The sequence below is a fragment of the Pseudoliparis swirei genome, chromosome 20 (genome assembly GCF_029220125.1).
Source record: "Pseudoliparis swirei isolate HS2019 ecotype Mariana Trench chromosome 20, NWPU_hadal_v1, whole genome shotgun sequence".
In the NCBI taxonomy this organism is placed as follows: Eukaryota; Metazoa; Chordata; class Actinopteri; order Perciformes; family Liparidae; genus Pseudoliparis; species Pseudoliparis swirei.
This window is the reverse complement of record NC_079407.1, coordinates 25,938,091-25,954,248: the sequence shown is the minus strand read 5'-3', so window position 1 is coordinate 25,954,248 and position 16,158 is coordinate 25,938,091. Positions and strand designations below refer to the sequence as shown.

Here is a 16,158-nt window from a genome sequence, read left to right as displayed (position 1 = left end):
AGAGATTTAAGATTGTTTTGTTGCAACTGTGAAGAATCTCAAAGATCATCGACTGATGACTCGTCATTTATTGGAAATCAGTGTAACAAACAATGTGAGAACAAACAGAGAAGAGCCATCCAAGTCTGGAGCATTTCATATCTGCACTTAAATTATGCACCACAAAGTATCCGGCATAATCCAGCGCTTTATTTTAACCTGCTGGAAACTCACTTTGGTCACTGCCTTGTGTATAGATTTAGTTTCCTCTGTATATTTAGTATTTCGTATTCTTAGTGTGTTTTTTTAATTTTTTTAAATTAATGCTCTAATGTGCACCCGCTGCTGTGATCCTGACATTTCCCCTCTGGGACAAATAAATGAATATCGAATCAAATCTAAACTTATCTAATAAAACTAAACACCAGCATCTTAACTGCGTTGAGTGTCGTGGTTTGTGTATTTCCAGAAAGTTTTAAGTGAATAAACTAGTATGAAAAGAAACATTACATCATTATTAGCATTACCCAACGATGACGATGCTACAAAATGCTATTAAATTGAGTGTTTATGGAGTCGTAGAAGTTTCAAGTTAAAACATGTTTGTACGTATTTCTGTTCGTTGGTTAATAATAATAATAATAATCCCAGATTATAATCCCATTGAGGAGAGCTGCTGTTTCACATGTGCAGCCAGCTCAGGTCGTCAGCTCTGAAATGAGAAAACACGAATTTAGTGGCATCCAGGCTATAATTTGAGATATGATGCTCTCTAGAAATTAAAGTAACTTGGTCATTTATACCTGTGTGTGTGTGTGTGTTTACATGACTTTGAAGTCATCCAGGTTTCCCTCATGTCTGTGGAAACTGAGTTACAGGACAACAGTTCACTGCTATAAGACATAGTTTTATAATTAATAGTGGATCAAATGAAGTAAAGTAAAAGGTGTCGCTTCTACCCAGCGACCCACAGAAAAGAGCTCATTTTGTTTTTACACAGTGAACACAGTGCAGCATTTAGCAGCTAAATATTATATAGTAAATATAAAAAAGAGCTTAAAGCAGAGTGAATACTGGAAACGTACACGACTCAAAAAGGAACGATTATGTTGCTCAATGTATCTGCTGGATGAGTAAATAATCAATATTTGCTCAGTTTCTCCCGAACAATTTAGAACCGGTTCCCAGCTCGGCAAACGGAACAAAAATAACGATATTTCCTGGATGGGGACCTCACACAGCTGCATAATCTATCATAACTTTATGCATTTAATGTGACTAATGGATTTCCAGGACTTTAAACCAAATTTCCACAACCAAACATTTAGTGAAATCTCGGTGTATACACGAGTATATAACCTTAAATGACCTAAATGAATGGGAGAAATCGTTTTATTAAAAATAAATATTTATATAAATGTAATATAAATCAAACCGCGTAAATTAACATATGAATATAACACATTTTCTCTGACTTTTCCAAAGTTTTTTTTTTAAAAGACTTTTCCAGGCCTGGAAATAACCATTTTTAAAATTCCATTCCAGGTTTTTCCAACCCCGTATATCACAGGTGTCAAACACAAGGCCAGCAGGCCGATTCTGCCCCGCCACGTCATTTTATGTGGCCTCCTGTAGGCTTGAAAGAAAATATGATCACCTTTTCTTAAAAAAATGTAAGAAAAATATCCTGGGCTTTTATTTTGAAGGTTTCAAATTAGATAGGCCCGCCACGTCATTTCATGTGGCCCCCTGACGGCTTGAAAGACACGCAATCTCCTTTTCTTAAAGAAATTTAAGAAAAATATTCCGTGATTTTATTTTGAAGGTTTCAAATTAAATGGATTTACGTTGTTATATTGGAGACGTTTTTTTCTGTACAATATTTCTAAACTCAAATAAACAATAATCAAATAAAAAAAGAGTTATTCAACAATATGTTCGAGTAGTTTATACGTTATATTTTTCAGGTACACCGGCCCTTTAAGAGGCGGCCATGATGCTGATGTGGCCCACGGTGAACATGAGTTTGACACCCCTGTTCTAGTGTGTGTGTGTGTGTGTGTCACAGTGTAACACTCACTGAGCCTCGGCCCTCGTTATGATCCGGCCGGTCGCCATCAGCTCCGCCAGACGAGCCACGGCGGGGTCGAACATCAGGCTGGCGGCCGCGACCACGACCTCGTCTCTGTTGACACGAGAGGGAAAAACATTCAGCGCAAAGAAAACACCCACACGATCATCTTCAGCTGAAATCGGGAGTCGTCGCTCACTTGATGTACAACGCCAGGAACTTCCTGTCTTCCACTTTGCCTTTGAAGATGATTTCTGTGTATCCTTCCCCATAGCCTGGAATGAGGAAATTAAAGGGGGGGGGGGATGAGGGGCGTGGTTATGGGGTTTAAATATCCTAAAACAAGGGTGATATACTCTTACCCGTGTATCGGATACTCTGCCCGAGTAACACAGTCCAGAAGAACGGAACGGACTCACACGTGGTTGGTTTCTCCAGCATGTTCAAGGCGGCGACTCTTCCTGAGGGTTAAAGAAATAAAACAGGAAGTGAACGACGTGATTTAAATTATTTTAAGTAATCTAAAAAAAAATAACTCGGGCTTTATCCGCGACATGCGACGGGCTCTTTGAATCCATCCGGTACCTTGAGCGTGGGCCATTTGCCAGTGACCCACGTTGACCCTTTGGTCTCCACGGATGGTCAGAGGGAACGAGGAGACGTCTCCGGCGCCGAAGATGTCGGCTACGCTGGTCCTCATGAACTGTTGGAGAGAGACGTCGACATTAACGTCGAGGGTTGCACATTTTTTCATGCGAGTAGATCCCTTAAGCAAAGTTAACGTACAGACGCGAGCGGTTGCACTTGACGCAAATTGCGTGGCGCGAAAAATTATCCTCAAGTTAAAATATTTTTACTTTGTGGAAAAATTATCCTCAAGTTGAAATATTTCAACTTTGGAGAAAAATCCACCTCAAGCTTAAATATTTCAATTTTGGCGGAAAATCCGCGTCAAATTAAAATATTTCAACTTTGGCGAAAAATTATACTCAAATTTAAATATTTCAACTTTAGCGAAACATTTGTCTCAAGATAAAATATTTCAACTTTGGAGAAAAATCCACCTCAAGTTTAAATATTTCAATTTTGGCGGAAAATCCGCCTTAAATTAAAATATTTCAACTTTTGCGAAAAATCCGCCTCCAGATATTATATTTCAACTTTAGCGAAAAATTTGTCTCAATAAAAAAATATTTCAACTTTCGCGAAACATTTGTCTCAAATTAAAATATTTACACTTTGGTGAAAAATCCGCCTCAAATTAAAATATTTACACTTTAAATTTCAACTTTAAATTTTTACTTTAGTTAAAATATTTCAACTTTAATGAAAAATTGTCTCAAATTACAAATTTCAATTTTAACTTTAGTTAAAATATTTACACTTTGGCGAAAAATTGACCAAAGTTGAAATATATTAACTTTGGCGAAAAACTCTACTCATGTTAAAATATTTAAACGGAGAAAAATCCGCTTCAAGTTAAATTATTTCAACTAACACACAAACACGAGGGCGTTAGATTTTCCTACGTTTGTGGGATGTCCTCAACAAGTAAAAAGCAGAACTCGTCGTGGTTAGTTCTTCATGGTGGATGAAGGAGATGATGACTGTTTCCACAGAGTAAAGCTCACGGAAATAAGCCCCGCCCCCTCGAAGGCGTGAATGAAGCAAATCATGCAAAAAGCCACAAATGGTCAAGCGAGTAAACTCCCGCGAGTAACGCTTCTGGTTGGGCTCAGACACACAGTCCATGCACTCAGCTCGTTAAAGTCATCACATGTAAAGACATGTTCATTAGCGTGTTATTACCTTGTCAACGACCACAGCTTTCCTCAAATCCACTTCCAACTCGCTTCCTGCCAAGAAGTCTGAATTGGGGATTACACCTAAAAAATAAAAATTAAATGAAATCTTTGTGTTTTGATTCCTGCAGAACTGCATTTTTTATTTCGTGCAATATATAAAAATGACACAATTACCAATTCCGGCGATCACCACATCGGCCTCCAGGACTCGGCCACTCTTCAGCACCACCCGCTTCACCTGGAAGGAAAACACGGAAAATAAACTGAAGGTACACACGACGGGTTTGAAGCAGCACACTTTATGTTTCAGTGACAATGGGCAGGAGTAAGAACACAGCTGTAAATAGTAATTGATATTATATATATATATATATAATTATCCTTTTTTTATTATTCTTTTTTTTATGTATCATCTGCATAAGGAAAACAATCCTTATGCAGATGATACAGCTTTATATATATATACACACATATATATTATATATACACACACACATATATATTAGTGCTGTGAAAAATAACGCGTTAACTCAGTTAATTAAATTACAGGTTTAACTAGTTTATTTTTTTTAACGCATTTAACGCATGCGCAGAATGAGCTTCCAATCCTTCTGTTGTTGGTCGTCGGGACGAAATAAAAGTCACTTGCAAAATGAGCTTCCAATCCACCACTTCAATCTGAACTCTGTCCGCTCTCATGCAGACGGTCTGTTCATCGGTAATGATCCTTCCGCAGGTTCACCTCCGGAAACCTTGTTACGACTTTTACTTCCTGTAGATCAGGGTCTCAACACGTCGATCGCGACCTGCCAGTCGATCGCGGCGTAGTGTCGGTAGATCGCATGACATTAAAAAGATTGGCCCGCCCCCTGACATGTTCTCTAGAGCACGTCTTTGTTCTTTTATTAAACTAAACGTCTGTTGTTGATCGTATCTCCACAGCAGCATGTCATTTCTGTCTCTTCGCGTTGCGTTAACACTTATCGATCTCCGTCTCGCGCGCCACAGAGCTCCGTGCGCGCGCATCGGGACCGTGTCCGGGCCGGTGAGGTTTCAGCTTTGCAGCGGTGTCCCCGCCTTCCCTTTCATCACGGCCCAGTTCATGAAGAAAACCCACACAGTCAGTTTGCCTCAGCAGCTGCTAAAGGAAGACTAGAGGCCTTTAGATTGTATCATGGTGGAGTTAATGGTTGACAAACAAGAGAAAAATGTTCTGTTTAACCCTCCTGTTACCTTTACATTTACGAACATATTTTACCCTCGGGGTCAATTTGACCCCAGCAATTAAAACCTCCAGAAAATTATTAGAATTAATATTGCTTCCCAAGTTTAAGTGTGAGGTACTTTATGTTTGTTTGTTGACAACCTAAATAGCCCTTTAAATACATAAAAAAGTTGATATTTCTTATATGTTTGACACAGTGAAAAACAGCCTGGGGTCAAATTGACCCCAAAGAACACCGACATTAAACATTGAATGGGGTCAAATTGACCCGAAAGGTAACAGGAGGGTTAAACATTCTGTTTAGGATGAAGATGTATTAATGTTCCATATGGAAGAAAACTGCTAAATAACTGCTGAGTTGCAGCACCATTGTATAGAAGAATGTATAAATGTATATATCCGTCTTTTGTCAAAAATCTCTATGTTCTCACAAAATATACCGAGAATATCGGGAATATGTGATTAATCATGATTAATCCACAAAAACCTGTGATTAACCCGATTAAAATTTTTAATCGTTTCACAGCCCTAATATATATATAAAATACATTTATTTTATAAGGCACCTTTCATATATATATACACTACCGTTCAAAAGTTTGGGATCACTTCGAAATGTCTTTATTTTTCAAAGAAAAGCACTGTTTTTTCAATAAAGATAACATTAATCAAAAATACGCACTCTACATTGTTAATGTGGTAAATGACTATTCTAGGTGGAAACGTCTGGTTTCTAATGAAATATCTCCAGAGGTGTATAGAGGCCCATTTCCATCAACTATCACTCCAGTGTTCTAATGGTACATTGTGTTTGATAATCGCCTTAGAAGACTAATATCTGATTAGAAAACCCTTGTGCAATTATGTTAGCACAGCTGAAAACAGTTATGCTGGTGATATAAGCTGTACAACTGGCCTTCCTTTGAGCTTGAAGTTTGTAGAACTAAATTAATACTTCAAATATTAATCATTATTTCTCACCTTGTCAATGTCTTGACTATATTTTATATTCATTTGATAAATAAAAGTGTGATTTTTCATGGAAGACACAAAATTGTCTGGGTGACCCCAAACTTTTGAACGGTAGTGTTTAAATATATATATATATATACACACATATACACATATATACACATATATACACATATACACATACACATATATTCCAGGCTCCTGGTATAATGGACTCACAGCCTCATGGGACCCTTGTTAGTGTTATTATTTACACGTGTGTTCCCTCCAATGAAAGCCCTTCAATGCTAACGGAGTCAACGTCACCTTCCCGTTCTCCCCTTGGATCTCGGCGACCGCGTCGTTCATGTAAAACTTCACGCTCTGCTCCTCCAACATCTTCAACAAAAAAACCAGAAAGAAACTGCGTTTTAAACTTTGTTCCATTTGACGAAGTCACATTCAGCGAGAACCCGTCACCGCTTCTTACCTGCATGCTCATCCTGCCGATCTCCGGCCCCAGCGACCGCTCGTACGGGCATCCGGACGTGCCGACCACGGCCACGCTGGCAGCTTTGTCCGACAGGTAGGACGCCACCTCCATCCCTGGTGCGAAATAACACGTCAGCGGTCTGCAATGCGGTCAAGTTCACCGGCAAAATCCACGGACACCCTCAGAAAGGAGCTTAGAGCCAACCCCCCCCGGTCTAGGAACTGAACCCGGCGACCTATGAAGGAGGATCCGATCACGACGGCTTTCCGGCCCAGACCGGCGTCGTGGATCTCTTTGGCGTCTTCGTATCTCTGCAGCAGCTCCACGCCCTTCAGGTCCCGACCCGGGCAGTCGAGCGGTCGCGCTCTGTGAAGAAGAAAAAAGAAGAAGGAGGAATTCACTGTAATCATTGCATCACACGGACATTCGTTCATGAATTTCAATTCAGTTCATTTTATACAGCCCGATATCACAAATTAATTTGCCTCAGAGGGTTTTTACAATCTGTACACAAACGACATCCCTGACCTTTGACTTCTCCAGCATGGACAGAAGAATAGATGTCATGTGACCAGAATGAACAGAATTACATAAACACATTCAATGAATATGACAGAAATGTATGAATAATTAGCAGTAGGCATGGACCCCCATCCATGAGTAGGGTTGGGTACCGAAACCCGGTTCCAATACAACCGGTATTACCCGGACCGAAACGCAACGCACATTCCGGTGCTTCTTTCCGGTGCCTGAGCCGATTGAAATTGAAAGAAACTATTGTTGTGAACTTCTCTGGTGACTCCGCCCTGTCAGCAGGTTACGAGCCTCTCATATTTAACTTTGACAGCGGAGGCTGCGCCGTGTGTGACTATGTGAGCCCTGTGGAGCACACCAGCGTCAGGCTGGGTGCGATGGGGAGACCGTCACCGGTCCCCCTGAACACGTGGAGACCGATTATGACGAGCAGCCGTAACTCAGATTAGTACCGTATCGTTGTTTGCAAGTGTTGCATTCATAAAAGTAGCCCAAGAAATAATAAATTAGCCATTATAACCATGCTTAAGCTAGCTCGTAGCTAGCGCTAGCTACGAGCGTGACAGTCTGCTAGAAGATGTGTTGATGTCCAGCGATCCCGGCTGTATACCCGGTGTTACCGGGAATATAATGACGGAGGAATAAAGACCGTGGGGCGTCACTTTGTTTCAGTGTAACTCTCGCTGTCAGCAGGGTTGCCAGGTCTGTGTGACAAAACAAGCCCAATGGCCAATAAAACCAGCCCAAAAACCAGCCCAATATCAGAACTCAAAATATGCCCATAACTCCTTCATGATGCCCCCCTGAGATAGGAAAGTGACCCACTGCGAGCGGATGTGTCGGCGCGTACGTGCTGATCTGGAGTCAGTTTGGTAGGATTTGGGTATAAATAAATTATTTCATTTTAAAAATTGTTTTTTATTTAAAGATATTCATGTAATTTGCATGCAAAATAGGTCTACCCGAACCAGCGGACAAAAAATTCAACCCGCGGCAACACTTCAAAAGTAGCCCAATTCGAGGGAAATCATGGACCTGGCAACACTGGTTTCCAGGGTTGCTGCGGTCGTCTCCAGGGTTGCCAGGTCTGTGTGACAAAACCAGCCCAATGGCCAATCAAAACCAACCCAAAAACCAGCCCTATCAGAACTCAAAATATGCCCGTGCCAAACCATATACACTGCTTTTAAAGTGTGTGTATGTGGGCGTGTCCCATGTCCGTGTGTACGTGCTGATCTGGAGTCAGTTTGGTAGGATTTGGGTATAAATAAATTATTTCATTTAAAATATGGATTTTTATTTAAAGATATTCATGTAATTTGCATGCAGAATAGGTCTACCCGAAACAGCGGACAAAAAATTCAACCCGCGGCAACACTTCAAAAGTAGCCCAATTCCGCGGGAGAACCGCGGTCCTGGCAACACTGGTCGTCTCTCACTCAAAGGGGAACATACGGGGTCTCTTTGCCTCGTGTCCAGGGGGGGAACAGCGCCCCCAAAGACTTGTGGCCAAAGATATATCGCATCGGAACTACCATAGAGACGTCTTTGAAGCGAGCATTGTGACGTCACTCAACCCACCAGTTCTAACTGGTTCTGTGCTTTGAAGTCACCTGTGACGTCACGGAGCAGCGAACCAGACTATGTAATACGAGTGATTTCTAGCAGGCGGCACTGCTCCTTCTTCGGAAGGAGTGGGGCGGATCTGTGAGTCCCGTAGAAGGCAGTAGGAGAAAGTTCTAGGGATTTGCCTGCCCTCCCCTGAGTGTCGGCCATTGCCCACACACGGGGGGGGTTTGTAGGCAAATTTCCTAAACTTTCCCGGGTGTAGAATTGCCTACACCTTCTGCAGGTGTGGGGGGGGTTCGGTTTGATTCACCTCGTGTGTCTCTGCCATAAGAATCCCTCACACCCCCCCCCTGGGAAGGGAGGTTTGGCCGATTCACAGAATGGCTTAATTCTAAAATGAAAATAAATAAATAATATAAAACAAATGAAATGAATAAAAAACGAATTAAATACAGTATATATATGCATATATATATACACACATATATGTATACACATATATATACATACACACATATATATATATATATATATACACACTAGTGCTGTGAAAAATAACGCGTTAACTCAGTTAATCCAATTACAGGTTTAACTAGTTGTTGTTTTTTTACGCATTTAACGCATGCGCAGAATGAGCTTCCAATCTGTCTGTTGTTGGTCGTCGGGACGAAAAAAAAGTCACTTGCAAAATGAGCTTCCAATCCACCACTTCAATCTGAACTCTGTCCGCTCTCATGCAGACGGTCTGTTCATCGGTAATGATCCTTCCGCAGGTTCACCTCCGGAAACCTTGTTACGACTTTTACTTCCTGTAGATCAGGGTCTCAACACGTCGATCGCGACCTGCCAGTCGATCGCGGCGTAGTGTCGGTAGATCGCATGACATTAAAGAGATTGGCCCGCCCCCTGACATGTTCTCTATAGCACGTCTTTGTTCTTTTATTAAACTAAACGTCTGTTGTTGATCGTATCTCTACAGCAGCATGTCATTTCTGTCTCTACGCGTTGCGTTAACACTTATCGATCTCCGTCTGGCGCGCCACAGAGCTCCGTGCGCGCGCATCGGGACCGAGCAAAAAAAAGAGTCACTTGTCAATCTGTCCACCTTTATATTGTATCATGGTGGAGTTAATGGTTGACAAACAAGAGAAAAATGCTCTGTTTAACCCTCCTGTTACCTTTACATTTACGAACATATTTTACCCTCGGGGTCAATTTGACCCCAGCAATTAAAACCTCCAGAAAATTATTAGAATTAATATTGCTTCCCAAGTTTAAGTGTGAGGTACTTTATGTTTGTTTGTTGACTACCTAAATAGCCCTTTAAATAAATAAAAAAGTTGATATTTCTGATATGTTTGACACAGTGAAATACAGCCTGGGGTCAAATTGACCCCAAAGAACACCGACATTAAACATTGAATGGGGTCAAATGGACCCGAAAGGTAACAGGAGGGTTAAACATTCTGTTTAGGATGAAGATGTATTAATGTTCCATATGGAAGAAAACTGCTAAATAACTGCTGAGTTGCAGCACCATTGTATAGAAGAATGTATAAATGTATATATCCGTCTTTTGTCATAAATCTCTATGTTCTCACAAAATATACAGAGAATATCGGTAATATGTGATTAATCATGATTAATCCACAAAAACCTGTGATTAATCCGATTAAAAATGTGAATCGTTTCACAGCCCTAATATACACACATACAGTGCATCCGGAAAGTATTCACAGCGCTTCACTTTTTCCACATTTTGTTATGTTACAGCCTTATTCCAAAATGGATTAAATTCATAATTTCCCTCAACATTCTACACACAACAACCCATAATGACAAAGTGAAAACTGTTTTTTGCTAATTTTTGCAAATCTGTTAAAAAATAAAGAACGAAAACATAACATGTACAGAAGTACAGGGTTGCCAGGTCTGTGTGACAAAACCAGCCCAATGGCCAATCAAAACCAACCCAAAAACCAGCCCAATATCAGAACTCAAAATATGCCCGTGCCAAACCATATACACTGCTTTTAAAGTGTGTGTATGTGGGCGTGTCCCATGTCCATGTGTGCACGTGCTGATCTGGAGTCAGTTTGGTAGGATTTGGGTATAAATAAATTATTTCATTTAAAATATGGATTTTTATTTAAAGATATTCATGTAATTTGCATGCAGAATAGGTCTACCCGAAACAGCGGACAAAAAATTCAACCCGCGGCAACACTTCAAAAGTAGCCCAATTCCGCGGGAAAACCGCAGACCTGGCAACACTGGCTGTCAGAAGCAAAACTTTATTTGTCACATGTCATCTTCAGTACCTCTGATTGGTTGTTCTCTTTGCCCATCAAAACAGTGACAGGTTAACCCTATAAAGTCTGCACATGACTATACATATCACATCATATAATGGAGAACATATCTTGTGTATGTTAACAGTCTGATATCCGTTGTGTGTCGGTGCTCCATGATAACGGCTTCTACAGGGAATATGGCCAAAGAGGTTTTTAATGTCCTCATTGTGTGTTAAAAAAAAAAAAGTATCGGTTCAGGCACCGTTTAGGCACCGGTATCGTTTTAAAAGTACCGGTATCGGAAAAAACCCAAACGATACCCATCCCTATCCATGAGACAGATGGAGGTAGACCCTCCTGTTGCCTTAGGGTCAATTTGACCCGATTCAATGTTTAACCCTCCTGTTACTTTTATATTTCCTGACATATTTTACCCTTGGGGTCAATTTGACCCCAGCTATTAAAACCTCCAGAAAATTATTAGAATTAATATTGTTTTCCAAGTTTAAGTGTGAGGTACTTTATGTTTGTTTGTTGACTACCTAAATAGCCCTTTAAATATATAAACAAGTTGATATTTCTTATATGTTTGACACAGTGAAAAACAGCCTGGGGTCAAATTGACCCGAAAGAACACCGACATTAAACATTGAATGGGGTCAAATTGACCCTAAAGGTAACAGGAGGGTTAAAGGGCTATTTAGGTAGTCAACAAACAAACAAACAAACATACCTGACACTTAAAACTTGGGAAACAATATACATTCTAATAATTTTCTCTAGGTTTTAATTGCTGGGGTCAAAATAACCCCAGGGGTAAAAGATGTTCGTACATTTGAAGGTAACAGGAGGGCTAACGACAACACAAATCGTCAAAATGTCCGATTGTTTGAGGTCAACTTGAGGGCTGCGGCGACTCTCACCTGCAGCCGGTTGCGATGAGCAGCTGGTCGTAACGCTGCGTCGAGCCGTCGCTCAGCAGCACCGCCTTGTCGGCCGGCTTCACCGACACCACCTGCAAACGAGAGGCCCGTCTCTTAGAAGAGGAACCGGTTCTCCTCCGAGACTTTTGAGAACGCATCGTCCGGGTTTTTTTTCCCTTCCCCTCTCACCTCCTTCTGCGTCCACACCTCCACCTCCAGCTGCTGGTAGAAGTCACTCGTTCGGAGGAGGATGCTGCAGCTGTCCACATCCAAGGCCTGAGAACAGGGAGGAAACAGAATCACGGTTCTTAAATGGTTCTTTAAAAGGAGTTGTGTTTTTTACGAAGAACCATCAACTACTGAAGAACCATTTTGGAAATGGTGCCTTCAAGAACCATTTTTTGAAGGTTCTTTGAGATACTTTTAGAGGTTCTTTGAAAAACTCTTTAGGGAAATGGTTCTTTAGAGAACCCTGGTTTGAAAGGTTCTTTGTGGAACCAGAAATGGTGCCTTAAAGAACCATTTTCGGTTCCAGATGGCACCTTCATTTTTCTCCACAAAAGACAAACGGGTTCTCTTCACCTGCGTGATTTGAGTTTCTCACCTTACTCAGTTTGGGCTTGTCATAGGGAGGCAGGGTGTCTTTGGTCACCATGACGATGCGACCTCGGTAGCAGTTCTGCCGAAGTGTTTCGGCACAAACGAGCGAGGCAGGGCCTGAAGTCACAAAACTCATATTCAATGTGTCATTCAAAAAAAAGCATATAGTAGCACAGGACAACCTAAGTCTCTTTTTTATAGAAGAGTGTATTTATTATATATGCATTATGTATGTAAGAGCAATGTTGTTTGTTTTGTTGGACCACCCACCACTAGGGGCGTAGGCCACTGTCAATTAAGACAGGCCAATAGAATAACGAGGGGCACTAGGACCCAGGGGTTGCTAGATTGGCAGGAGCGCACAGTTGTTTGGGTGAAAATGTGACATTTGTGTTTTGATTTCTTTCATTTTTTGGGAATAGACAAATGGATGTATATTTTGGTGTTGTGTATGAAGCCGTACAACTTTATAAATAAATAACCTTCCATATTACAAACTGGACTTTGCATTTTGTTTCATTGCACGTGTCAAATCTAAACCTCAAAGCAACCACAGTGACCTTCATCTGATAAGCAACAGGGTCACTCCAGTGCATTTCATCTGTCCTCACCTCCTCCTACCAGCACAATAGTGTGTTGGACGTCCGGCGCCCTGCTGCACATCTCCTTCACGCGCTTCGTCAACCTCAGAGACTGAGGGACACAAACAAACAAACAAACAACGGTTCAAAATAGTGTTTTTTAGCACAGTGTGAAAATTTATCTATTTAACTGGCCGTCACTTACATTTTTGGGTATGGAAACGTACACCTTGCCATCCTCGACTTTTACCTGTGAAATTTTGAAAAGAATGATTATTTTTCCAAAAGTGTACACTGATCATAGCAGTCATTTATCATACAGTAATATCATATATTACACAGGGTTCATACACATGTTGACCAGTGGATTTCCAGGACTTTAAACTAAATTTCCATGACCAAACATTTAGTGTATACATTAAATGACTCAAATGAATGAGACAAGAGTTTGATTAAAAGAATAAACATTTATATTAATTTGTATTCTTTTTAATCAAACTGCGTAAATGAAAATTTTAATATAACAAATTTTCATGACTTTTCCAAAACTTTTGGAAAATACATTTTTTTCAAGGAATTTTCTTGGCCTGGACATAACTATTTTAAAATGTCATAACTTTTCCAGGATTTCCATGACTAAGCACTATAAATTTGGTTAAAAAACCACGTGCTCATCATGAAGTTTAATCTCAGATCTATAATGACAGAAGACATAACGTGTGTCGCAACAGCTGAAAAAAACAACGAGCTGCTTTCAAGACATTTAATCTGATCTCTCATCTGCAGGGGGAGACTATACAACTTCTGTCTTCTCCCTGCTAAATTATTATTTGTTTTGTTTAAAAAGATAGCACTAAAGTGTAGTTTGCATGGTGCACAGTTTGCACAATGTGGTACTTTTTGGACCAATTACATGGAAGTGAATGTGACAATATGTAAAACTGGAACAAACCTTTCTCTTCTGGATTATTTCAATGTTAAAAGAGCTTTTTAATTGCTATTTAATGTTGATTTCTACCGACGTGTTTTACCTTGTAACTAGGCAGAGAGTCCAGACCCGGATACTCTTCGATGTCTCCAGTTCTGACATTGAAGCAAGCACCGTGAAAGGGACATCTCACTCTGTCTCCAACCAGCGCTCCTGGTTTATTATGAAGAACACGCAGTTAACACTTCTCAAATGTAGACATTATGTCTTCAGCTTTGGGTGTATGGAGACAGACGGGTTACCTTTGACAAGAGGAGCGTTGTAGTGGGAACACCGGCTTCCAACAGCACTGTACTGACCCTGAGTGCGAACTAGCAACACCGTCTGGTCCCCCACAGCCACCTCCTTCATTCTTTTGAAAACATGGAAGGGGGGGGGGGGGGGGGATAGGGAAGAACAAGGTCATGAAAGTTTTGCACTTTACTGATAATGGCTATATGCTAAAACATTTATCTTTTTTTCTTCCAGTTGTGACTTACTGTCCATCTTTCAGGTCCTCCTCCTGACACACCATCCCAGTCACCTCCTCCTGCTCCTCACCGCCACCTGGTTCTTGGCACCGACTCATCCCTGCAAGACATGCATGAGCCACAATATACAGGACTGTCTCAGAAAATTAGAATATTGTGATAACGTTCTTTATTTTCTGTAATGCAATTAAAAAAACAAAAATGTCATGCATTCTGGATTCATTACAAATCAACTGAAATATTGCAAGCCTTTTATTCTTTTAATATTGCTGATTATGGCTTACAGCTTAAGAAAACTCTAAAATCCTATCTCATAAAATTTGAATATTTCCTCAGACCAAGTAAAAATAAAGATTTATAACAGCAAAACAAAATCAAACATTTGAAAATGTGTTTCCAGGTGTTTCGAGTTAATTAGACGATTCAAGTGATTTGTTTAATACCCTACTAGTATACTTTTTCATGATATTCTAATATTAATAACTGGCGTTGGACCATATGGCTCAGCAAAGGAGGAACATAAGATATGGGAACTGACGAGTTTCATTCAGTTTATTTATAATAAACTACTAAAATAAACGTTGTACTCTTTACCATCATATCAATGTCAATGGATGAGCATCACGTGGTACTGGAAACTCATTTGAGGGATTCCTGTACAAATTAATGTTTATTGACTTGGTTGTTGAGCCTGTTTTTGCTGCATCATTTATTAACGTTGTTTACGTAAATACACTTTTAATACACATTAGTGAAAGTGTTGGTGGTCGTTGTGCTTGTTTTCTAAGTTAAAGCTACACTCGACTCTACTTTTAATACCAACAAGGGGTTTGCATGTCTGCTGCTAAACGTGCTCTGGTAACAGTTAGATCATGAGACAGTGACAGTTAATGACAGTAATGTCAGCATCATGTAGGTCGGTAGAATTATCTTAACCGGTTGTTTGTTGACCCTTGTAATAACACGAGCCTCATCTCAAGTGAGACGTTGCTCCCTGAAACGTGAAAGCTCCGCGTAAGCTAGCTGCGCTCACCTGTTCTCTTTCGGCGCAAAGCAGGAAGAAGATGATGGCCGGTGTTACGGTTTAACAGGCGATCCTGTTGACTGGCGACTTTTCAGCCGAACGCGACCGTTGTTGCCTAGTTACGATAGAGAACACGTATAGCTGTCCTCGTGAATGCCGCTTGGTTTTAATATTGTAACACAGTGTGAAAACCTCTCATATACATATTAAATATACATAATAAATTAAACAATGGGCCATTCACGGAGGGCAGTTACGTGTTATCTTCCTATGTTCAACAGCTGCCGGTAACTACGACAACAACGGACGCGTTCGGTTCAAAGTCACCAGTTAACACGGTCGCTTATTAAACCGCAACACCAGTACAAACCGGTCACACGGAGGGGTTTCTTCTTCGCAATGAAACGAGCGCGAGCGCAGGGAAAACCTCCTCCCGCGCGGGTGTCCGCGTGACAGCCTGTCAGAGTCACGCGCACCACGCTCCTCCCACAACCAATCGTGAGATTCGATACGACCATTCATGAATTATTGAGCATTGATTCTTCTCGCTGTGTAGGAGTAACGTGATGTTTGGCGTCCTAGAGTCTAACGAGAGGCAGGCAAAAGCAATCGAGTGTGCACGATTAATTTGTACTTTTGTCATGGAAACAT

At 40.8% G+C, this 16,158-nt stretch overlaps 1 protein-coding gene across 2 annotated transcripts; it reads right to left on the bottom strand.

Moving 5' to 3' along the window:
* Positions 1-50: 50 nt before the first annotated feature.
* On the bottom strand, positions 51-16,006 carry aifm4 (apoptosis inducing factor mitochondria associated 4). Of its 2 annotated transcripts, XM_056440514.1 has the most exons (20): positions 15,517-16,006; positions 14,493-14,583; positions 14,256-14,365; positions 14,057-14,166; positions 13,231-13,275; positions 13,056-13,137; positions 12,449-12,561; positions 12,034-12,120; positions 11,845-11,936; positions 6,760-6,890; positions 6,522-6,637; positions 6,359-6,430; positions 4,030-4,093; positions 3,860-3,936; positions 2,636-2,753; positions 2,413-2,511; positions 2,250-2,325; positions 2,060-2,164; positions 783-846; positions 51-691 (listed from the first exon to the last, which is right to left on the bottom strand). In XM_056440514.1, exons 2-19 carry the CDS (start codon positions 14,579-14,581, stop codon positions 801-803), a joined length of 1,632 nt encoding a protein of 543 aa, XP_056296489.1. In that variant the 5' UTR covers positions 14,582-14,583; positions 15,517-16,006; the 3' UTR covers positions 51-691; positions 783-800. The 2 variants fall into 2 exon arrangements, with proteins under 2 accessions (XP_056296489.1, XP_056296490.1); XM_056440515.1 differs by lacking the exon at positions 783-846 and having other exon boundaries at positions 15,517-16,004.
* Positions 16,007-16,158: the final 152 nt, after the last annotated feature.

Bases quoted from the DNA above. Each gene is read 5' to 3' on its own strand.
- aifm4 (XM_056440514.1), bottom strand. From the start codon at position 14,581: ATGAGTCGGTGCCAAGAACCAGGTGGCGGTGAGGAGCAGGAGGAGGTG. The intron at 12,562-13,055 runs GTGAGGACAGAT...TTGTGACTTCAG, and splicing joins TATTGTGCTGGTAGGAGGAG to GCCCTGCCTCGCTCGTTTGT. The intron at 6,638-6,759 runs GTCGCCGGGTTC...ATTTCGCACCAG, and splicing joins GATCGGATCCTCCTTCATAG to GGATGGAGGTGGCGTCCTAC.